The sequence below is a fragment of the Monomorium pharaonis genome, chromosome 8 (assembly GCF_013373865.1).
Source record: "Monomorium pharaonis isolate MP-MQ-018 chromosome 8, ASM1337386v2, whole genome shotgun sequence".
Lineage (NCBI taxonomy): Eukaryota > Metazoa > Arthropoda > Insecta > Hymenoptera > Formicidae > Monomorium > Monomorium pharaonis.
In genome coordinates, this window is record NC_050474.1 from 19,837,747 (window position 1) to 19,863,283 (window position 25,537).

At 36.2% G+C, this 25,537-nt stretch overlaps 4 protein-coding genes across 9 annotated transcripts in view; 2 read left to right on the plus strand and 2 right to left on the minus strand.

The window, feature by feature from the left end:
- Positions 1–91: 91 nt before the first annotated feature.
- LOC105828502 (ras-related protein Rab-30) lies at positions 92–3,423 on the minus strand. Its single transcript, XM_012666858.3, has 5 exons — positions 2,961–3,423; positions 2,278–2,361; positions 2,021–2,204; positions 1,780–1,931; positions 92–1,705 (listed from the first exon to the last, which is right to left on the minus strand). The coding sequence occupies exons 1-5, from the start codon at positions 3,045–3,047 to the stop codon at positions 1,595–1,597; spliced, it is 618 nt and encodes a 205-aa protein (XP_012522312.2). The 5' UTR covers positions 3,048–3,423; the 3' UTR covers positions 92–1,594.
- A 1,273-nt stretch (positions 3,424–4,696) lies between these two features.
- On the plus strand, positions 4,697–5,634 carry LOC105838784 (vacuolar-sorting protein SNF8). The gene has a single exon (XM_012684587.3). The coding sequence runs from the start codon at positions 4,840–4,842 to the stop codon at positions 5,593–5,595; it is 756 nt and encodes a 251-aa protein (XP_012540041.1). The 5' UTR covers positions 4,697–4,839; the 3' UTR covers positions 5,596–5,634.
- Positions 5,550–8,669, minus strand: LOC105838783 (COP1-interactive protein 1). Of its 2 annotated transcripts, none has more exons than XM_036291311.1 (7): positions 8,431–8,669; positions 8,276–8,348; positions 7,694–8,177; positions 6,596–7,613; positions 6,332–6,460; positions 5,884–6,048; positions 5,550–5,789 (listed from the first exon to the last, which is right to left on the minus strand). In XM_036291311.1, exons 1-7 carry the CDS (start codon positions 8,478–8,480, stop codon positions 5,762–5,764), a joined length of 1,947 nt encoding a protein of 648 aa, XP_036147204.1. In that variant the 5' UTR covers positions 8,481–8,669; the 3' UTR covers positions 5,550–5,761. The 2 variants fall into 2 exon arrangements, with proteins under 2 accessions (XP_036147204.1, XP_036147205.1); XM_036291312.1 differs by having other exon boundaries at positions 8,420–8,669.
- A 259-nt stretch (positions 8,670–8,928) lies between these two features.
- Positions 8,929–25,537, plus strand: part of LOC105838785 (transient receptor potential-gamma protein) — an 89,407-nt gene continuing 72,798 nt past the window's right edge. For 2 of the 5 annotated variants that reach the window (XM_028190054.2, XM_036291314.1), the window contains exon 1: positions 15,267–15,716. The gene's annotated coding sequence lies outside the window, so the exon portion shown is untranslated. Of the gene's footprint in view, positions 9,120–9,645; positions 9,796–11,636; positions 11,916–12,515; positions 12,579–15,266; positions 15,717–25,537 lie in introns of those variants that run through there. The other 3 variants (XM_028190053.2, XM_036291313.1, XM_012684590.3) reach the window with 3 other exon arrangements.

Below are 25,537 nucleotides of genomic sequence, written 5' to 3' on the forward strand. Positions count from 1 at the left end.
ACTTAGTAATAAATTTTGATTGATATTTTTCAATAAAAATATGTAATATGATATAAAATTGTATATTGACTACGAATTTTTTTTTTAAATATTGGCAAAGACCTATTGTAAACCAGAGATAAATAGCATGTGCATAGCGCATGCACTGTTATATTCTAATCTATATTTTCTAAGAGATTAATACAATAACATAACATTAATTTTATACTAAAAATTGATACTATGTTTTAACCAATGGGTTTTATTATCAGTTGTGATTATGCATTGTTAATAACTTACATTATGTAATTATAACAAAACATTTTCACATAACAAAATCTTTGGAGTAATCTCAAACTAAATAGTTTATATAAACTTAAACTTAACAGTAATTAAAAAGTCTTAATTGCAGGTATCGATAATAGTAAAATAACATTGATTTTTATGTAAACATGTTTAGCATGAACAAAAATTGCTATGTATTTTTCTTGGAGTTGCAGAACTTTTGCAAATTCAGTTGAGTATCAACAGATGAAATTAGATATTTAACAATTTTGAAAATTTAAATTAAAGATTAAATTTACCTTCTGTTGTTATGAAGAAAATAAACATTTCTCGGAAATCATACAACTTATATAAAAGAAACAATCTATAACAATATATAATTTATATTAATGAGCTACAGATTATTTAAAAAATTAGAAAATTTTAGTCAACAAAAAATTTATAACAAAATGCATGTTATTTATATGTATATTGGTGTACATAAAGTATAAAAGAAGTGTGAAAAGACTAGACATTTTAACGAGATATATAGAATAATTAATAATCAACCACACATTGTTAATAAGATCCATAAATCATAAATATAAGTAAATATAAAAGATCCGAGTGTAAATACTAGATATTTCATAATAATATTATATATATCCTGTTTTATCACTTTTCTAAATTATTATAATACACGAGTCATTAAAATAAAAAATTAATTCTCGTTGATTATCGTATATAGATTACAATGTCATTTATGTTTTAATTTAACATGCTGTTACGTGAGCATATTGCGAGTTGCCTTCTTCGAAATAGCATGATAAACACATATAAATATTGCACGTTAGAAATAACTTTATACATCATAGGCTTGTGACGCGTGTTGTAAAAATCTTATTATTACTAATAAGATTTTGGACGAGTTACCAAAATCTATTGTGATAATAACTATTTGTACTTTCGAAGTAACACAAAAAATACTACACAATTGTATTAAATAAAAGTTCCATTGCGCATGGAAATAAATGTTTAAACACAATTCAACATCAAGCGGTATTACTCCAATTAAAATAGAACGCGATAAATAGAGCGCTATATATCTATAAAAATTTAATCTCCTATAAGCTAAAGTGCTTAATGACATTTAAATTCTCGTTTTAAATATTAAATATATCTTACAACATAGTATAAATCAACGTAGCATATAATATCATAACACTAAACAATAACACTGTGTATCAAAGATATACGTGTACTATACGTTTCCTAAAATTATCAAATATTGATACGCTCGATTTCAATCACCGTGGGGTCTATAAAAAAAGATGTAACATACAAAAATTACTTAAGAGAGTCTGCTACAGCCGCAATTACTACTATCACCGATCGACGTCGTTTTACCGTTTATCGAAGTTGTATTCGTTTCATACCGAGGTAATTCCTTACTGCGTGCTTGCTAAAATAATATACGAGCACTTGCAAAAAAATTCTAAAAATGAAATAATCTCAAGTAAGGTAATGCTTGCTTACCTCCATAAGTTCGGCAGCTATTTCCATAAATAATCTCTCTACGTTCTCTGCCTCTTTAGCAGATGTTTCTAAGAAGTACATACCATGCCTCTGTGCAAAATCCTCTCCCACATGTGTTGGTATTTCTCTGTCTTCTCGATCAATTTTATTTCCTGATTGACACACAGAATTGCACGAATTTTCGTCAAAAAGGGAGAAAAATCTCGTATGTTAAGTCATCTTAACATTTTTTTTCATTTACCTACTAATATCCTAAGAACTTTATTACTCGCATACTCCTCGATTTCCCTCAACCAATCTGGCAGACAATCAAATGTGGGTTGACAAGAAATATCATAAACTAATATCAATGCATGTGCTGACCTATAATAACTTTGAGTAATAGACCGAAATCTTTCCTGACCCGCAGTATCCCAGATTTGCAACTATGAAATAAAAAACATTAGACTATTAAATCCTTTATGAACCTAATATTCATGTCACATACAAATTATATACCTTGACTTTTTCATTTTCTACTTCAACAGTTTTAATCATAAAGTCAACTCCGATTGTCGCACCTTGTCCAGGTGGAAATAAACCCTGTAAATTTCAAACGTTTATCAACATTTATAAGTATGCCAACGTAATTTTGGCAGTCGCCATTAAATTATGTATATATTTAATTATATATTACATTCTTTATCATATAATGTTTAATAAATATAAAACATATGTGTCATTTAAAATGTTACCTTATGTGTTATAAAAAGTAATGCATTAGTAATGCATTAGTAATGTATTCTATTATAAGAGATGATAAGTTTTTAGAGAATGGGTACTGGGAATGTGTATGAATTTTCCAATAGAAGTAAGTTTTAGAAAGTTTTGGGGAGAAAACAGAGGGGATAACATTAACTGAAATTAAAACAGCGCATCAAATGATACACATTGCAGGCAAATAGACCATGGTAAATCACTTTCCAAGTAGTGTTCCACATATGTAGATGACATCATCTCTAGGATGCATAAATAACGAACTTTCCACCCTTCCGGAAAACGCGTTCACGCGTGAATGTTGCATGCATGGAAGGAAAGAGGAAGGGAGGGAGAGGTCCCGCGAGAATACCTCACACTCGATGACGACGAGGTCCCGCGGGAAACCTGCGACAGGGAAAGAAGGAAGAGGGGAAGTTACGCACCTGAGTAAATCGTCGCACCAAGCAGGTCTTGCCCACGCCGGCGTTTCCCACGAGTACAACCTTGAAGAGAAATTTGTAGTCCTCCATGTTCACGCGGAAGGCCACTGTCCAGCACCAGGAGGCAGTGGTCCGTGGCGGGTCTCCCGCTCAACAGAGACGGCGCATTCGTGCGCGGGGATCAAAAGGGGGAGCAGGAAGAACCTCCCGACTTTCCGAAAACGTTTGCCTCGACGGCGCCGCGAGTATAATACACGCACGCACGCACGCATACACTGGGATGGACGGACGCGCGCGCTCACCTCCTCGCGAGCGAGCGAGGAAGAGAAAGAGACAGATAGAGAGAGAAGGGGCTGGGAGAAACCGACGGCGACTACCTCGACATCGTCATCGCGTTCCGCGCGCGCGATTCCTCACTTGGCTCTCGCGTCTCTCCCGTCGGGCGCGACCGACGGCATTATTGTTGGTTATGATGCTCCCTTTTCCCCGCTGAACTGAACGAATCGTCGCAAACGTGCAGACGGGGGCGGACTGATACACGCCATCTAGTTCCACCCTTCCGGATCTTCCAAAATTGGAGGCGACCCGACCTTGGGTAAATTTTCGTTCAGGTAAATTTCTCGACTGACAATGGGATCCGTAGACTCTGATATCATCGAACGTTTTCATTGCACCGAAAATAAGTAAACAAATGTTCTTTTTTTACTCTTATCTAGTCAGGCAGTCACCTCAGTTTTATTATCGGATAACAGAGATTCAAGGAACCTGAGAGCGTCGTTTTAGGTGTTTTTATTCATCAGTGCCTCTATGTGCACAAAATGTGCACATTGAACTATCTAATCAAATATCTATGAATCCCGTAGGTAATGTGCATAACTTTTTGGGTCTCGTCTATGCTATGTCCACGATTATTTAATTCTGCTATACTCGTAAATTTTACAACGTTTATGCAAATGCACATAATCGTGTTCTATTACTGTGCAATACCACATATACATGATATAAATTCAATTAATTTATTTGATAAAAATTCACTCACTGATTGCTGTCGCTGCTCCTGGCCTGCTGCTGATGCTACTGCTATATTCCTTTTCCAGAATACCGAATCGCTCCATGGATGCCGCTTTCTGCTGACATCATCCTGCTATTCCCGAACCGCACATTAATAACGATCGCCCGATACTTTATTCGGCAATCCGAATATTACGGATATCACACACGAGTAAAACGTAATCCGCGCGCGAGAATTTCACTCACGCGACCGTTACATTTGGAAAAATACGTTAAAAGTACGGCACGGTCAAGACACTGAACAGAAGTAAATCAATTGATCAATACGATCTCACATGGCTCGCGTATCATTTGTTAGCGCCACGGCACTCTAAACACAACACCGTACCTGCACAACATCGTACAATTCAATTCTGAATACGCGAGACACGCACGGAGTCGACAGAGCGTCTGATGCGTCTGACCGGCGGCGCTGGAGCGGCGTACGTAACTGGAGCGCGGAGCAACGGAGCAACATGGCGGCAGCGGCGCAGGCGCGCCGAGTGGCGCCGACTAGCGCCGAGTACCGCCGAGTCTGCCTGCCAGCGGTCACGTACGTCCCGTACGCTGCTGCCGCCATGTTTCTTCGCGCTCCAGCGCCGGTCGGACCTACGGGATTCATAGATATTACGTCGCGATGACCGCTCTCAGGTTCCTCTCTGTCGGTAATGTGAAAAAAAGTGCAGGAAATATGCGAGCGGTACCAAAAGGTGCAAGTGTGGGAACCGAATTTGTATAGTACACACATATATTGAGGATAAAATTCCGACGTCGACGCAAAGATCGGTCTCGAGGAGTCTCGAGGAATTTGATCCTGACAACCGGGGAAAGGATGAGGCGAAAGGCAGGAGTGGGCGCGATCCAAAAGCAGAAGTTGGAGCAGGAGAAGTACCGGGACAAGGGCACGGAGATCCAGGAGAATCAGTTCGAGCAGATGACCAAGCACATGGAGACGTTCCGCGTGAACCTCGAGGAGTTCGCGTCGAAGCACAAGAGCGAGATTAAGAAGAACGCGCATTTTCGACGTCAGTTCACGGAGATGTGCGCGTCGATTGGCGTGGATCCGCTCGCGTCCGGTAAGGGTTTCTGGTCGGTGCTCGGTATCGGCGACTTTTACTACGAGCTCGCCGTCCAAATCGTCGAGGTCTGCATGGCGACTAACTATAAGAACGGCGGCCTGATATCGCTGGACGAGCTGAGAACGCGTCTGATACAAGCCAGAGGACGCAGGAAAGAGCATCAAGATATCACCAACGAGGACCTGCTCGCTGCTGCGAAGAAGCTTAGGATATTCGGTAACGGCTTCTCCGTGGTTCCCATCGGTAGAGGCAAGCACCTGGTGCAGTCGGTGCCTGGTGAACTCAGCATGGACCACACTGCAGTGCTACGTCAGGCAAGCCTGTCCACAAATGCCTATGTCTCCAAATCGATTCTGTGCAAAGAACTGAAATGGGAAGAGGACAGGGCTCAGAAGGCGCTAGATCACATGATGAAGGAGGGTCTGGCCTGGCTCGACAAGCAGGCGGAAGATGAGACGCTATATTGGTTTCCCAGTTTATTCACAGCTTGCATCGTTTCCAATGAATGAAACTTGATGTTAAGAATATCGACATTGTCAGATAGATAGGAAATAATTTAAAGAAAAAATTAACATTGTTTCTCAAGGTTTGTATCTCTTTGGTAAATAGAGCCTCTGTAATATTTACAGTATCTGAGATCATGATGTGCCATCCTGTACCTAGTATGGGATATTGTCACCTGATCTCGGATCCTTGTGCATAACTAAAACCACAAAAGAGAAAGAAATATAAGTGAAAAGAAGATGTCGTTTTCATACAAAACGTTATAAACCTCTTTGACATTTTATAGTACAAACCTGTGTTGAATAGTGTCCATTTTAAGTGGAGTAAATTGCTGTTTGCAAAGTAGGAGCGCTTTGTGTAGCTCGGCATTTTCTTTACGTAATGAGCTAATTTTTCCACGTAATTCCTTAGACTTCACTTGAAATCGTGCCGTCAAAGACTTTGCTTCGTCCCTCCACCTTAAAATAAAGAATCAAATAAATGAAATTTTGTCATTTTTTTAGCTAGATTTTATATAGTGATAAATATAAGTCATAAGTAAAATTAAATCGACATGTAAATAACACAAGAAGAAAAATAAGCCTTTTTCAGTCAAAGCAAATCTTGATGTCTTTAATAGTATTTTTTGTGTGAATATTTTATGTACAAAAAACTAGAAAATTTAAATAAAATTCACAAGTTTTGTTTCGACGGAGACAGGTTTATTTCTTTGTTATTTAAATTTAAGTAAATTATTATCACCTTCTGCTTAATTTTTGATGAATTGTCACGTGCTGTGTCATCTCCCTTATTTTCTTATCAAAGTGTTCTCGTTGTTTATTCACTTGCTCAGTCAACAAAGACTGCCAATTATGATCCATATTTTCAACTCTAGATATTATATAGATAGTATATAGATAGTATATAGATTTTTAAGCACATGTCCAAAGTGAAAGAATTATTTATTAAATTTATTTTATGTGTGTATAATATTTTATATACATAATTGTCAAATAAATTATTTACCGTATATCCAGAGTATGTTTGCTCGAATCTGCTCGAGGTTGCGAGGCGACTTGTATTGGGGAAATATTTGCGCCCGGTTTACTCTCCGTCAGATAATTCTCTTTTACAAGGTTCTCTTCCAATTCGCGGATCTTAGCTTCCAACGTGCATCGCTCGTAATCTCGCTTGTGTATCTCGCGATCGAAGGCTGACTGCAGCGACTTAAATTCCACTGCCAGAGATTCCTTATCGTCCGTAGCTTTGACCAATTGACCCTCCAAATTAACGTAGCGATCGATCGCGTCCTTCGTTCTCTCGTCGGCCAACTTGATGCGATCTCGTATCTCATCTGTAGAGTTTTGCTGCTGAATTTGCTTCAGCTTCTCGTTCGAGGTCGCCAACTTTTCCTCTAAGCTGACGATCTTTTCCAGCAGCTGTTGCATATCCGAATTGTATTGTCGTCTGCACATCTCACTGCAAGCCTCCAGCTTGAAGTCGGTCTGTTTTAACGCTTGCTCGAAGGTGAGAATCTTCGCGGCTGACTTCTCCAATAGATCCTCGGAATCTCGGCGCATTCTCTCCAGTTCCTCTTCTGCCAGTCTGTTCTCTCGTTGCGATCGATCCAACAGCGTTACCTTCTCCCGCAATTCCGATTTCAGCTCTTTAATCTCTGATAAGTATCTTTTCACATTGTGCTCGTGAACATCCCTCAATTTAGCCATTTCCTCTCGCATCTTGACGGCGTGTTCCTCGACCATGGAAGCCAACCGAGCTTCCAGCCTGGCATTTTGCTCCACGATCTGTGTCTCTCTCTGAAGTGCAAAATCCTTTTCTTTCATCGCAGATTCTACTAGATCGAGGGTCTCTGCCATCTTGCACTTCGTTTCTTCATTCTTCGCCATAAGACTGCTGGCCACTCTTCTACTCTCACTCAGTTTTCTTTCCAAGTCCGACTTTAAATGACTTATCTTCAGTATCTCCATCTTCGCGGCAGACAATTCTTCCGTTAACGATTGTATCGTCTGTTGGTTATCCCTGTCTTTTAAATAAAATTACTAACGTACTATCTCTTTCCTTTCTTTTTCATATCTGAAATTAAATACCACATGAGTCACCGACCTTTTCGTTGAGCGTCTTGTTGGAGCTCCTGATATCTCATTGTCGTTTCCTCTTTCTCTCGCTTTAGAGCCTCTATCATCTCCTTATTTGACATCCACAGGGACTGCTGCTTGGCAAAATTTTCCTTAGTCTGAAGTAGCTTGCCCTCCAAAGCCTTTATGGCCTCAGAGTATGATTGTCTGACGTCTTTCAGTTGCGCCTCATAAAACTTGGTGTCTCTGTTGTCCACTGGGCGAGTTTTGAGTTCCTGCTCTAAAGCGTCCACAGCCTTCATTGACACCTGCCACAGTTGAACCGCAGAGTCCTTCTCCATTTGCAGGACTGCAATGTGCTCTTTCAAATTCATAATTATTTTGTTGTGCACATCCTCATTGCCACATTCCTCCAAGTGGGCCCGTGAAATGTAATCACGCATAGCGTCGCTGCTATTCTTACTTTCAACGTGCAAAGCTTGTAACTCAGAACGAATGTCGGTCTGCTCTGTCTGTAAAAGATATTCATGTTATGTTTAGAATTGATGGTTATTTAGAAATAAGATAAAATTAGAAACACATTGCACTATGGGACTGTCAATAAGTTTACCTTGCACATTTCCAAATCCCGTTTGAGCTCTTCAACAATGTCGTTGTACTCTTGAAGAATTACATGATGTTCGCTGGAATACAGAGGGAACGGTTATCATTTATCTAAAAAAAATAAATGTATATATACTCAAGATTTCCTAACCTCACACTCACCCGCGTCTCAGCGCGTTGCACTCCGAATCGAGCATTTTTGTTTCAAACATGTTTTCCCTATGAAACTTATTGATTTACAAGAGGCAAGTCAGGTGTAAAAAATTTGATATCAAAATTATTTTCATACAATTTATTCAACAATGTTGCCGCCACTAACAGTCAATATGAATATTGACACGGTTATCTTGGCTACGAAAAACACAACAAACTTCGCGTAGCTTCGATCACACACACACACTCACATATGGATGTATGACATATTTGACAAAAATTTCGAAAAAATTACAATTCAATTGATAAATAATAATTGCCAATCACATTTTTTATTAATACATTATTATGATAATTATGTATGTCGACAAATTACATTATACATTTCTAAATCATTAATCAATTATAGTAATATATTTATTTATTGTACGAATTGTATAAAATACAAATTATTTATTAATAATACATGTATGTAATTCTATCTTATAGATTTGTGCCTTCAAAATTTATCATACGAGCGACATCAAGTATCGACTGTCGATATCGATGCACCGACTTGCGTTGTACCGGACTGAAGTTGCCACTATTTTCGAACTTCGGTCAGTTGCATCGTCACTAGCGGAAGTAGCGGAACAACGGCGCTTGGCGTGGGATCAATCTCGATCCGAGAGGCTGATGCGCGTCGCGACGCGTAATCGGTAAGCGTGATCATCATCCATTTGTATTTACTTGTACCCTGCAGCATTCGAGACTCGCCTAGCGTGAATTCGTTCATGAAATGACGAAATTTTGTCGAATCGTGCGTGAGAATTCTTAGGTATTTGTCCGATCGAAATCCACGACGCGGGCAACGAGACGACTGACTCGTGCTTCCGAGTATCGCGATTATCGCGTGGTAATACGAGATTGTAATCGCCACGAAGCACTTTATTCATTATTTGATGCACGGGCGTCTGTTCTACGAGGTGCGGGAGCCTCCGCTGGCGTGAAGTTTTCCGCGCGATTTACAAATGCGCCATCTTGAATTCCTGTCTTTGTTCAATTTCAGTAAATAACAAAGATATGGTATCAATAATTCAATATCCGTACGCATTTTATATACGTTCTTTTTTCGCATCGCGTTCGTTTGTCATAAAGTGTGATAAAGCGTACGACTTATAACGGGATTGTTGTAGTTAAATAATTAATGCGATTTGTAATCAACGGATTTATTTTTGCGTGCAGGTTATACGAACGAGAGAACGACAATGGAGAAACGAGAGGAGGAGGAGGAGGAGGAAAAGAAAGAAAAGGAGGAGACATCAGGAAGATAATTAATCATTTGTCATTCTACACTGGAGTTAAATAATCGTTTATGTGTGGGACGATCGCATTGTACGTGTTATTTGTTGGGTTATAAAAAATTAAATAAAATTATTTTGTATTTTTTTTAAGATGCTTTAAATATTTAATAGAATATTTATAGTATATAATGACTTTTTGTTAATGAGAATTAATATTTAATATAAACAATGTAAACAGCATTGTTTAATTTAAAATGAATTGTTCTTAGAATTTGATTTGCCTTTTTATTATGCAGAAAGAAACAAATGTGTATGTAAATTATATTACATAAAAAATGCATATTAATATCTTAACTTCATCACAATATTAATAGCGAATTTATAAATTTCAAATATTAGCACATCATCTGAAATATATATTTTTTAATTTCTATTAAAAAGAACCTTGTGAGATTAAGTTTATTAAAAAAAATCGCTAATTACGCATATACATTAATATGTTAATTATTTATATAATTGTCTCACATTACATTTTGAATATAATTTGTCCATTATTATTTCCGAATTTTAAGAGCAAAATATTTTATTATTGAAAAAATTGGAATATTTTATTATGAAAAAATATTAGAATTATTGCAAATTAATTTAAGTAAAGAGAAACTGTGTGATATCGATTCTTATCAATAATACCTTGTATATTTTGAGAGATTGCATCTGCGATTAGCATTGCATTAATACGATCCAAATTGCCATGTAAATATTTCAATAATTTGTTTGCCCATATTTGTAATTAACTAACGAAAACTCTATCTTTATAAACTTATAGATTAGAGATCAAAATTCATGTATTAATATCGTTTTTAAATAGCTCTAAAATAGTTTAATCTCTGTGGATACCAGGATTTCGTGCAGTTAAAATAATCAATTAATTGGCACAAGTAGTAAATATTTTCATTGAAAGAGAGTATCGATTTCATCCGTCGGGTGAATCTCATGAACAACGATGATAATCCATTCTTCAAAGCTAGTTTAGACTCGACGTGATTGAAGACGTATGCGACGTAAGATTATTTCGTAAAATTAAATGTTTTGCAGCTACGGCGCGGAGCAGTTGACGCGCAGGTCACCATCCAATGCTATCCAATGCTATCCACGCACTCGGGCGGCGATGCGTGCCGGCTCCAGGTTGTCATCCTGCAAAATGATATTATTTCTCGCGAGCAACTCGCGGGTAGATTAACTGTTTCGACTGACGATCTGCAGGTGACGGTGCTGTGCGTATCAACGCGAATTATTTCGCTAGCTATTATTTATTTGCTACGTGGAGATAGGTAGCGGGGAATCTGTAGACATTTCGTTTTCCATTGGTATATTTATTGCCGACAATTATTTATTTAACGGCCAAATATATCTCGCAGGGGTGATTTATGCATTATCGTTTCCGGATTGAGAATGCGGAGTAGCACGCGAATCGCTGGCTCGAATAATGTTTCAAGTAGTTGGTGAAATACCGTCACGTATGAATCGTTTATTAAGTGCATCGTATATTCCGCGGAAATGCACATCGGATTTGACATCGAGAGCGTTCGGCAAAGTGCCCCAAGATCTGTATATACATATTATTGTCATCGAATCAATATACACACATACAATTAATTTGGTAAATATAGATACGTGTATTTATCAAATATAACATATGTTTAATACATTTCAGATTTAAAAATCTTAATTCTGCAAAATTGAAAAGTTGGATATTTGATTTTCAAAAATATCATAATTTAAAAAGATGAAACCTTTCTTGAAATTGCACGACTATTTTAAAAATACTTATTTAAGGACAAAATAATTTAATGCACATAGTAATTATTTTTTAGGTGTCAATTATTTTGCACATTTTTTGCTATAAATTGGATATTACATTTGTTGTTTCAGATCAATGTAATTTACATTATGGCTTCATCGGAGTTTCAAGAATGGACTTAAACTAATCGGAAGAGTTCGGTGCTTAAGTAAATCGCGTATAATTCATCGCGTTTCTTTCACTTTGCGTAATTTTAACTTCGGGAGTGCCGCACAAAGTTTCGTGTAATTCTCGTATTGCGATAATTAGTTTGCTCGTGATTGTAATTAATCGTGAGTGAGTATTACGTGAATGCAGGAGAGAAAGAGGAGGACCAAAAAGTATCGGACGTCAGATGGAGCAACTATGAAGTAAGTAATATTTTATGTTAGTATTATATTTGATTTTTTATATTATTGTGTCTTGCATGCGTGTATGTGTAATTAATAACTTATTTTTAAAATGTTCGTATTCTTTATTTTGCATTATTATATTATGCATTATTATATTATGCATTATTATATTATTGTATTATGCAACGTATATAAAAGATTTCTGACATAATTTGAAATATGTTTTACATAAAATTTAGAAAATGTTTACTTAAAATTTTCAACAAAATATATTACAGTGCATGATAATAAATATATAATACTTTTATGTGCATACATACGCATACATAATTAATTTTGTAAAGGAGCATATATATGTATTTATATTATGTATATATATTTAATATACTTGCACATACAGTAAGAATCAAACTTGAAAAAATTAAAAAAATTTTATTTTTAAAAACTGTATAATCTTATAAATTTACGTTTTCGAAATTTGCATAAATATTTTCTAAAAATTTATTACAACTGAATGAACATTTATTTAAAAACATAGATAAAAATAGTTGAAAAAATTGATATTTATTATTTTTCAAGTAGTAATTATTTTAAACACTATAAAACTTCAATATATTTGTATGTTACAGTTTACTGTAGCTTCCAAAGGAGCTTGTAACTCCGCTTTTGGTCATCGTACCTGTAAGTAATAAATATTTTTTTATTTCAAATTGAGACATTAATTTTTAATATTTAATCAATTATTGATTATCCACAAATTTTGGTATCCAAACCAATTATTGGTTTTCCACAATTCTATAGAAAAAGATCTGTATGAATATAATACACCAATACGTCATATCTTCTCAGATTTATAATACAATAATTAAAAATTTTAATGTTTCATAGATTTATTTATGTCTTAAAATAAACCGGCTATAACAGATAAAATAAATATTCAATTTGCAATTATCCGCTGATTTATTATAGATAAAACATATTTGCTTGATTATTAATAGAATTATTGATTACATAATTTATTATTAATAGATAATCTATCGTATCTATTATTAATTGAATGATATATAATTACGAAATATTTTATTTGCTAATTGTTTATAAGATTAACTTGTAAATATAAATAAAACGTTATAAGAAATATTTAGTCTAGAGAAAAAACTGTGAATAAAAAGTAAAAAGAAATTTTTTTAATATGCACATGTTAAAAGATGAAAGAAGGACAGTAAATATTTCAGTTACATAATGCATTAAAAATGTTTTATATAAAAAAGAGATATGAATATGTATTATATTTATTCTTGCAATAATATTTTATTCTGATCTGTTATAACGTATTCATCTATAATGGTCACTTCATTTACGTGTGCTCAAAATGAAGTAAAATATTGTAGATTTAACAGATATTTTATTGCAGAATAAAAAATTTTAAATATCGTACATTATCTCATAGATTTTATTAATGACATTTGAGAGTTACATTAATTAGTGTGAGTAAATTACATTAAATTACCTGCAATATTGAAAGTTTTTAATATAAAATTAAAATCAATTTTAATAACTTGTTGATATTAAAATATGACTTAAGATACTTGTTTGACTTAATACATTTAATAGTTTATGCATTCCAAATTTAACAATAGATTTTTAAATATAATTTTGTAAGATTTTATCAATTAATATTTAATATTCAAAGATAATTATTATGTTATATTTTGCAATAATCATATGATATTTTATTTATGATTGATATTACCAACCGTTTCCGATTTGATCTGACTAAATATCTGGACATTTTGTACACTGCAGTGTTTATTTTAAAATTTACACATTCTGATGTTTCATAATTTCATAGTTCTACATGTATATACTATTTTAGTTGCATATGTTAAATATTTCTACAATTGTATTTCTGTTGGTTGAAAATAGCTGGTAATATTAAGTTATCTGGCTCATTTGACAGTTATGAAAATTTTTTATGGACTGGCGGTCTTAAATGATATCTTGTTGATGTGTTATATTACACATATGAAAAATTTCTTGCACGAAGTAAATTGTAAAAAATTAATAGTACCTCGTCATGTCATATATTAATAGTCGGTAAGGTGATACTGAATTCTCAGTGAGCATGGTCGCTATACTGACATAAAGACCGATGAGCTTCTCGACGTGACATATATTAACCTTCCAAGTGAAATTCTGAAAGCTTAATTCTGTATACTGAAAGATCAAGTTGTCTATTTTTCTATGGATAACAGTGTCAACCGCATATATATCTTAAAAATATTTTTATTAAAAACAATTATTTAGTTAGAAGTTGCAAATATTAAAAACTGAACATATTGAAAAAAAATATGGCACATAATATTTTGGTTTTAATACTTTTAATGTACGATGAAAATACAAACGGTAAAAGTTTATTATGTATAATACAATTTATGATAAAGTTAATAGATATAAATATATCATAAATATATTATGAAATTAATAATTAACGTAATTCTAAATCTAATGAAGGATTACGTAAGTAACTATAGATTACAGTTAATTGTAATATTTATCTCTACATTATCGAATCTATAATGTAAAACGAAATTATTCGAATATTTATGCGATTTACATCATGATTAATTTATACATTAATTAAATTTAACGATCTATAATGATTATATTAATAGTTTTAAATTAAAACATGTAGTATGTAATTAACATTTAACATTTAATTAACATTACTTTTTAAAAACTAAACGATAAACATGTCATACCACGCAATTCAACATTTTATATCTTGTACATATTTAGAAAGATATATTTTGCAAAGTTTAATTACTTTGCCGTGATAAAAAAATCTGAATGAATAATTCTAAACTGTTTTTTTAATTTATAAAATGATTTAAATCTATCTCAATTTTCTTCTTTGCCCAGGATTAGAAAGAAATGATCCTTTGTAGTTTTCTTTTTAGAAAATGCTTTTTACGAAAATTATTATGTAACTTTGTAGCAACTGAAGTAGAAAATTATTCGACGGACCTACAAAAGTATTAATCCTACACATAAGATAGAAAATTTCCGTTTTAATGTTAGGACTAAAGATCAAAGTAACCCCGGAGAAGGGTTAAGCGTAGCTTGCAAAAAGTAGCAGCGAGAGGGAAACTTTCCGATCTCGTTGATCGTGTTAGCAACGAGGGATGAGGGCGGAGAGGGTGCGAAAGAGAGAGAGAGAGAGAGAGAGAGAGAGAGAGAGAGAGAGAGAGAGAGAGAGAGAGAGAAAGAGAGAAAGAGAGGGCGAGGGAATTCTGGCAGGTATCATCTATCTGTTCGCATGATATCGCGGAAAGACGGGGGTGGAAGTGGGGGTGACTCCGAGAGAGCGTCGGGACGCCTCGGTCCTCGCGCTCAGTCACCGCCCAAGCCGCGCCGCGACCGATTCGTCGTCGTGCCGTCGCGTCGTACCGAGAGAAACGAACGAGGATAGGAGAGTGCGGCGTCCGCGTGTATCGTATTCGTGTCGCGTGCATCGTAACCTGCGCCCCTGCCTGTCGCAATTTCTCTCCTGTCGCCCCGTGGTGATTTCCGACTGTCAGTGATCTCGCCGCTCCCGCTCGCGAGATCGCGTTCGATCGGTTGCGGGACTGGGATCCCGGTTATCGGGCTCCTTATCTTTCGAACCCGGGGAAAGGGGAGGAGGGAAGGGGGGAAAGTAGTGGTGGTGTCGTGGTGGTGCTCACCTGCCGGAGCGGATCCTGAAGGCAACGCGTTCCTCTGGAGGCGCTCAGGAGACAGTCAAGATCCATCGCCGCCCGGAGATGTCGGAAAGTCAAGGTCAGTTCTGCTGCCGCGGTGCAGCATCAGCGCGGCGTGCACGCGTGCAGAGTCGAGCGGGGCGTGTGCGGAGCGACCGTTGGAGGGGAGGGGGAGGAGATAGGGGTAGAATTTTCGGTCAAACTTCGAAATTACCATTTAAAGTTTATACCGGCGAGTAAAAGTTGCTGACTACTCTCCAGAAAGCGATCTTTAACTTTTCGAAGCACGAAGGAAGGAAAGGAAGAAAGTGCGTATAGGAGAAACGGGAGATCAAGATTTGCGAGATGTCGAATCGTTTGACTTTCGTTGCACGCGGGCTTTGACGAGAACACGAATCGTTTTATAGGATTTCTTCCTCCCCCCCGCCTTTTTTTTCTTCGCCCCCCCGAGGCTGCCGGTTTCTTTCAGAGAAAATATAGCGCTGGCGGCTGAGAGAGATGCTTCTTTTTTGACGAGTTAGCAGAGCAAATTCAAGTGAGTGGAAGTGGGTCACCGAGAGGGAGTTCTTAATTTAATAATCCCGGTTTACTTTCCAATTCCCCAATTCATTCGGCATTGCAGCGTTCACAATATTAAACACGACGCGCGCAAGATGTTCAGTTCTCGCGGTTTTAATTGTCTATTGTAGTCGCGGGTCTCTTCTTCTTCCGAGATCCGTTTGACGATGCGTTTACTAATACTACTGTCATTAACGGTTTAACACTGCAGAAACTGCGATGATCAATATTACAACGTGTTTTATTAGCCTCTATGGATTCATCATGTAATCTCTAGGTATTATGCCTCACGAACTCGTGTTAACCCATTTGCATCCGCAATTGCGACAGACTGCCTAAATCTGAAAACCGGCCTTTAGCGTTTTGTCAGCGTTTATTAACAATCTTAGTATGTTGCGTCACCGCACAATTTATCGCGGTAAAACTGTTTGTAATTGTTCATGCTGCAAGTATATTTACGTTTAAATATGAAACCGAAATTAAATAAATGAACACATTTTTAATTGATAATATTATTTTAATTAATTTATAATAATACGTACATGTGCTCGAGGAGAGTTAGAATAATAATTCCTCGGTGAAGAGTACATTTGCGGCAATATGATCTAAATATGCGGATGTATTACTACGTTTGCGGGCGCAAATGATGTAATCTTGATCGCTAATCATTTCGAAATTAATTAACTTTGATAAGCTTGATTAACACAGTTAATGATCCTCTCGAAGAGAAATACAGAGAGAGAGAGATACGAAATTACGAAGGATTATTTTACATGAATTGAATACGCGATCGCCTTTCTTATCGCCTTTCGTATTCGCAGTTCACGCGAAATCTTCGTGAATTCTGAAAATAACATTTCCGCGCTTTTTTCTTATCCTACTTGAACATTTTATCGGGCAAAACGCGGAAGAGGAAAAAAAGGGATTGCCAGTCCGCGACGTTTACGACCTCGTCGCTACAACTTCTTGATTAACATCGCCAGGTCGCGCGTTCATAACTGCAGTTCTCCCGAAGTTCCTGTCGCGGGGACAATTTTGCGGGGCTCAACTTAGTTAGAGCTCATCTTCAGCCAACTTTCGAAATCGCGTCCTGATACATTCCACCTTCTTTGCCTCCCGGTTCTCCTGATCGTCTGTGATTTTGCGCCGTTCGTTGTTTCCCTTGATCCCACCGATATATAGATAGGAAAAATCTAGTGGGGTATCTCGTGCGGGATTTGATCGAACTACCGACAAAAGGGACAATAATACTACGAAGTGTCGGAGAAAGTTAATTTAACTTTCGGTGGTCTGCCAGCCGGGAGGATGGCTCTTATTGTCGCGAAAACTGTCAAGAGGAGTTTGAGTTTCGAATTCCTAGTCTTGGATTGCATAACGATGTCGAATGTTAGTTGAAGATAGCACTCAATAATAGATGGAAGTGAAATTTAATTAAATTAAATATACGTCATTGTTGTGTTACATAAATGAAAAGAAATATATAACGGCATTTTAAACACAATGAGAATGTAAGAAAAACTTACTTACCGCATCACAAAGAATATGAAAATTATGTTAATTACGTAATCATAAATAAAAGGGAACTCTTTAATATTTATGTGTATTGTCTTACTTCGAGTTTATATTCTAGCGGAATTAAACGTATGCTAATTTTAGATTAATCGTCAAATTTTTATATTTCACGAAAATCATGGTCGCGTAAACGTATATGATATAAATGTGATTTGATATAGAGATTAGTTGAATGCGTATAAAATCACATATGGAAACATTTATTATTTCTAACATTGTAAATGACTGTTGAAAGCATATGTGTAATGTAAAGGGAGCAATGATGCCGCAAACATTAATTATACGTCGTGCTAATTTTGCATCGTAATGCTCGCCATTCTCCACTCGTGCGATTCGCAAGTGCGCGGCACTACGTCCCACTGGTGAAAATATGACCTACACGCATCGGGGAATCGTGAGTCATAAATTCAACCCGGTGTCATCTAATTATCTCGCATTCTATTACACACCTATCGCTCTCGGGAGATGACGAATAAGGAAGGTGATGTAACGAAACGCGGAGGATTCGTGAAACCGAAATCAACGACAATTCATTTTTTAAAATTATTTTCTTAAAACTTTACAGGATTCTTCAAATTTCTTGTACTCTTTTTATCATTTTAATTTGAAACTTAAGATCTCTGAAAAATCTCATCTCTCTTCCATATAAATTGAAATATAATTTGCTTGTATAGAATTTTTATTCAGGAAAGATTAATTTTTAAAGAGAGATATTTAACATTTTAAATTAAATATTAAAAATCTGTCGAAGAAAATAGAGCTTGATCAAACTTCGATTAAAGGAAAATTGACACAAAATCAAATAAGGCCTGTAGTTGAAAGAAAGTGTACTCATGGCACTCTATATAAAGTGTCCAAGAGATTTATCGTGGCGCCACTTTCCAACTACGGATTCTTTGATCAACTTGGAGTAAAGTTTTTTCTTTATGTAAAAGTGACGGAAGGCCATTGTTCCACCAAGCTATTACTATTTTTTTTTCATATCTCTGCTACTTTGCTACTTCGTTAATTATCTCTACAATTAAACTTTAATCTGCCCGAAAGTCGTTAAGATAAGAGTCCAAAAGAATTCTACGGAGAGAACAACGATTTCTATCGCTTGTCTATTTACATAATTTCAAGCTTCTAATCCTTTTCTATTAGCACGTCTTTATGAAGTAATGTAACCTTATTTAAAGTATTAAAGTAATGAAGCTAAATTACTGCGGGCATAATCCCGAGTAAGTTCGTTGAGGATCATCAAACTTTTTGTTGAGGATCTATTTCTAGAGGAAATACTTTCTTTAAAGTGTAACAATTATCGACACATCGTATAAACTATTCTGAATCCATGTCGTTAGAGAGCAGCCATTTACTTTCATCGATATATGATAGAGACATGTTTCTCCCCTCGTGTCGCTAACGATCTCTTTCACACATATACGTTTTGCGCCAGCTCGCTTTTTGTAACTCTATATCTCATCTTCGCGTTCTAAATTTCAGACAAGATAGTCCATCAAAAGATACCCCCCCAAGTATTCCGATCACGGTCACGGGTATGAAGTCAAGAGCTACTAAAAATACGGGTAATGGAATCGTGGATCCGTGATTTATCGTTCTCAAGCTAATCGAATCGCGCATACATCGGCTTGTTTATTTGCACGTCAGTCCGCGCGGATACGTCTGACCGATCTCGACATGTTTGCGCGATCCCAAAGGAATCTATACAAGGGCATTTCCGGTAAAAGTGATCGTTTATGGATTTTTCTCCCTTTGAACTTCGCACGTGTAGCCGGCGGTGCGCGTCGCGTGACTACGGGGAATATTGAAATTTAATAAGATATTGACATTTTTATACTCATCTCGCATTGTGAATATTACAAGTATCGATGCTATCCGACGTTTCCCTTCGAGAGGGCCGGCATGCTGCAATTTCAGCGGCAACGGGAATTATTGAAACATGAAACGTTTGTAAACTCACAAAAACGAAGAGTTAAAAAAGAGGACGTTTGTGTAAATTTTTTTTTCATTAATTCCTCTCCGTTGTTTCTCATTATTTTTACGCTTACAGTTCAGATTTCGAGTTGTGTTTTGCAGGTGTAGGATTTTGTCTTGCAAATTTATACGTCGCGGAATAACTGTGGCCGGGTATATACTACGTATTTCACTTATTTCTTTGCGCGCGCGTTTTTGCACTTGTCCGCGTATCGCCGGTGCACGTAGTGCTGATTATGCGGAATAAAATCGTAAAAATCATAGTCACGATCACATTCTCGTAACTTACCCGAGCGAATGAAGCTGTGAACGACTAACCGTGCGAACGCTCATTCGAAATTTTTTTCCGAGCTGACTGTTACGATAAATTCAAATATGATATGATAATACTTGACATATCGATTTTCTATTTGTCTATTAAGATTTGTGATAATAAAATATTTTAAATGGTGTAAGAAATATTTTGATCTTTATGACTTTATGTCGCATATCCTCATTGCACTCCGACCGCTATGCGAATTGTGTACTTTGTGACGCCGCTAAAGCGGCTGATACGATTTCAGGTCTTTACGTTCTTGCAAATAATGCGCGTTATAAGCGCGACTTCATCGTTTATGCGTCCTAAGAGTCTCGCGTCGCGCCGCGAGTGTCTTCACGCCTCACTCACCCTTGCGACTTTTATCGCCTCTTTTCTCGACGTTTCGCTACCGTTGCAGTCGAGAACCGATGGCGTTCGTAAACTTTGTTGTAAAATGTGCCGCGCGATTTACAGCGAGATCGTAAAGAAGAAAAACGCGCTTCGTCTGAAGTTTAACCCGAATGACAGGAATAAGTGGATCCGCCTTTCCAGTTTCAGGAGAAGGCTTAAACTTTCTTGAGGCTTTCATAAATATGGAATAGAGCTACTTGATTCTGATAAACCTCTTAGGTTTGGGAATTTTTTTTTATCCCCTTGCAGCCAAAGTATTCATTAAATTATGTACGTAATTTGGTTCAGATATTTAAAAAATATATATAATATAATAAACATAAGTGGTATTAAAAAGTTGCAAATGGATCTTTAGTTTTTCTCTCTTTTTCTCTAGACTAAAATACTTTTGTAAAACCATTTGAAACAGTTTTCTTATCAAAGTATCGTTATCTTTCAGCATAGAAGTTTCACCAAAGTAAAAGTTTAATTTGAAAAAAGTTTTTGAAAAGAGATCTTTAGATATTTTATCTTACATATATTCAATTAATTCTGAAGGGACAAATCTGCTGTAATTGAAAAGTAATAATTGACTTTACTACTTGATCTTTGGAGCTTTCTTCGTGTAATACCGTAAATTATATATTTTTTTTTAACTAAATATTTAGTACTTTGTAATATCATTAAAAGATAATCGTTGTGGAATGAATTGTGGGAAGCGATGTTTTCTGTGCGAGAACACAAATTTCTCTGCGAAAAGTGAGAAAAATTAAGATACACCGACGAAAATGTATGAAATAAAACTTTGCTCTTATACCTTCACGAGAGATAAAATTAAAAATACGCCAAAAAGTTTACTAGAAGAAGAGAATACATTAATTAAAAAATGAGATATACTTAAGATCTTATTTGTGTGCACTCTTTTGCCATTATAAATGTCATTTTATATTTCAATCTTACACTTGGAACTTTACAAAAATTTAATTTTTAATTGATGTCATTGTAATATCTTTTTCAATTATTTTTTTAACAACGTCCAATTTTCTGTTTTATTTCTTTGGTTTCATCAAAACTTATCTTTAGTTAATAATACTTTCATCAACTTATTACGTGTATATATTAAAAAGTATATGGTAAATGAAGTTGCATTTTTGCAAGAATGTGCCAAAAGATTTGTTCAAACTATAGCTATTCATATATTTTTATTGAAGCACTTTAAAAAGTAATATATCAGTCATTCGATCCACCTGTCATATAAAATACCATGTATAAAACTCTAACTTAAACTTTTATTTTCTTAGAAACTATATACATGATCAATCGGTTTGAAATTTTACTATTAATTTCGTTTTAAATAATATTCTATGTAATTTTTAAACAGATTGAAGCATTTTGATTTTTCGGTACCTCTTTAAAGCAATTCTTTAATCTACAAAATTTCTAACAGATTGAAGAAGGTAAAATAAATCAATCTCACGAAAGCAGAGATCATTATAATTATGTCTTCGGCGCCAGTAAAGTTTTCTTTCGCAAAAAGCCCGAGGACACATCGACCTCTCTCTGACGATGGCAGATATTAAAATTCTCGTTAAAGTTCGCTGCACTCGTACGCCAGGAACGAGGCTCTTGCAGAGAATTTTCGCCCTAATCCACTTTTTAAATGTCGCACGGCTCCGTCCATCTTCCGACCCGAAGTTCGTCACCTGGAAATCTCTTATTATCCTATACCCGTAATTCTTCATCGAATCTGGGTATCCGGGTTATCCAGGTATTCAATTATTACTCGGATCATCCGAACCAGTTGCAGCGGCTTTTGTGTCACCGGACGAGTTATTTCAACGACAATAAATAGCCCTTTCGCGATTTTAACGACGCACTCGCGTACTCGAGCTCACTGTTCCGTAAAACTAATTATATAAACGCGCCGTCGTCGCGTCGGCGACGTTCGTTTATAATAACGCTTGTGCATGGGGCTCATTCTTTGTAGCAAGTACAGTATATTCGAAACGAGTGGTCCAGTTTAACGCAAAAATGTTTGTAATTTAAAACACTAGGTTCTCTTGATACGTCGACTGCTTTTACGATCGTCGAGGAACTCGAACTCGTGCGCATTATCGAGGAGAGCACCGGTGCAAAAATTTCAAGTTGACCGGAGTAACGATTCAAAGATAAAATTCAGAGACGGAAAATTATTTATATCATTCCGATGGAGAATTTTTGGAACTAGCGCTACTGACAATGTAATTTTTTAACAATAATTTTATGTTAAATTCCAGTTTTATGTATGTCGCGTCGCGCATATTGTATAATTATCTTAACATTCGAAACAAATCTCGTGGATCAATGGAAGGCAAAATTTCATTTTCTCAATTCTCTTGCACGTAATTTATTTTTATCCCTGCATTTTAAATCCACTTCGGATAGCGCGATACATTTCAAAGAAAGGTCGGGGTTGCAGCTAAAAAGTTTATGAACCATATGGCATGGGAAAATCACAATATTTACATTGAATCGCGATACATAAATTTATTGATTGGACTCTATTACGATTCACGGATCGTCTATTTTTGCCGTTACGCGCGTACTGCGTTTACATCCCGCGATCACATTCCACCCACGCGGACGGCTTTTGCACTTAACCCGCGTTGTATCGCGCCTAATGATATGTACGCCCGGGGAAATTCGCGGGATTAGATGTTCGCACAAGCACGCAAATGGCAGAAACAATTCGGCGAACCGTTGAACAAAGCCGCGAATACGGACCCCGCCGGCCCGGTCGGCGTCTACGTTATCTCGCCTCATCGCGTTTCTATGCGAGACTGCTCCCGTCGCCCGATTTACTTCTGCATCGGATGTGTGCGGCATGCGTCGCCGCGCGCGCGGGGCTATCTTGCTGCCATTTGCATGCTCGCAATTTGCATCGCGACTCAATGCGAATGCAGATTAGAACGAGGCAGCTCGCACGTAGCAAATACAAACGAACTACGTATATCGCGTAGATCTCGTGCACGCGCCGTGCAGAAATTTCGATAAGCGAGTACCCGCGGGGATTATCATAATCGATCATGCTCCGATGCGTCCTGTGTTCGATCCGCTATGGCGGACCTCGCTCCGGCCGCGCGCTCATCCGAGAGAGGATGAGGCCACGCTTTTATCTCTCACGGTCGCGCAGTACGATCTCGTGGACTCGATCTCTCTTTCGACTTTGCCTTTTCCGCGAGACACAACGAATGTTTGCGCATCATGCGGAAACTCGAGGAGCGTCGCGACGCCCGTAGCCAGGCATCGGCGCCCCGGACGGGCGTCGCCATCCTCATTGATTCCCTCCGCCCATTCGGGACGATTCTGTCATCAAGGTCCGCGTTCCTCCTTGCTCGACGCGTCGAGCATCGTTCGTTCCAAACAATCTTGGTGCGACGTGCGCATCGGGTATTAACAACACCCGAGAGAGCGATTTTTTTATGCGACCCCTCAGCTTTTCCATTTGCCATGATGCCACTTCGTTGACTTAACGTTCGGCGTAATGTCATTGCCTTGCTTGCGTGTAATTGTAATAATCGTCGTTGACGTTACATTGCATTTCACTTTTTCTCTCGTATTAGGTATTTCTTAATTTTGTGTTATTTTAATAATAGAGTTTTAAAATGAAATAAATGGCAATAAGTGTTGTAAAGTTATTTTTCTTTGTGCCAACTTTATTTACATAAATTAGAAAAATGACAATAAAAATTGATACGTGTCTATTTTCTCGCTTGGAATTTTCCTGTTTTAAAAGTACATTGCAACGATTGTAGTGATGATAATTTTGTATAAATTAATAAAGTAAAAGGAGGCATTATTATCACTATAATAACCGAATTTAGTAATTACCGTATTAAATGAGACATCGAATTTCAAAATTTCATTTTCACGAAACGTTTTTATAGGGTAAACAGTCTCTAATAGTCAAACGTTACATATTATATCATATTAAAATGATATCATGTTTTTACAAAAAAGTTTGCTTTAATTTTTGTAAGACTTTTATGACTTTTTAAGTTACAGCAAATTTACAAATACATGAATTATTAACTTTTGATATTCTTCTACAATTTTAAAGTTAAACTTCAAAAATTTGTTATGTGAATTATATACTTAGGAGGAGAAGAGAAAAAGTGAAGAAAAATAAGAACTAACAATGTTTGTAAAATTTAATATGTGCTGTATATTGAAGCTGAAAATATTCTCTTGATCTATATTCTTTTTCTCACCTTAAAATTGTTTGATTGATATGAGATTTTAAAAATAAATTCTCTTTCTGAGAAATATTATTGAATCTTTCAATTACACCTACATATTTTATTTTCTCGAAAAAAAAAAAATAATACAAAACGATTTGTTTAAAAATTAATCTTATAACGTCTATACATATACTAATGCATTCTCTTTTTCTCTATTATTGCTTCAATAATATATTAATTTTTTTAAAAAGATTTTAAATTATGATTTACTCGTAACATATACATTATGTTAGGTAATAAATTAATTTGATGCACTTTCTTACAATTTTTTTCTACTTTTGTCAGATATATTTTTTAGAAGCTAACAATTGTAAAAATCGTAAAAATGTAAAAAGAAGTTTAGCATATTCTATATTTTATATAAAATGAATATTTTATAATGCAGGTTTAGCATAAACGAAATGACGGATTTGGGACATTATTTTGAAGTTTGAAATTTGATTTGCTGATAATATTATCAAGCAATTTGTGATTAATTATCCCGTGTCCGTAAATCAGTTCGCGACCGATGTGATCGAGCTGATTTCGAACGATCATAACTTCCTTCCATGGACATATGCAAAATTGAGATTTCGCGCGTAATTTAATGTACATCGCGTATACATCTGTTATACACGCCTGTGTGCGTAAACACTAAACGATAATAGGTCAGAACCCCGTGATATCGATCTCCATAATTAGAACTGGGATTTGTAGTAACACTAGCCTTGGAAACTAACCGGTTACAGTGGCTGAATTTCTAAATCCGCTATAATTGGGTGTCCAACCGTGCCTTTCATATCGGATCTTTCATTATCCCATCGTGTAATATCTAATCCGATTATTAAA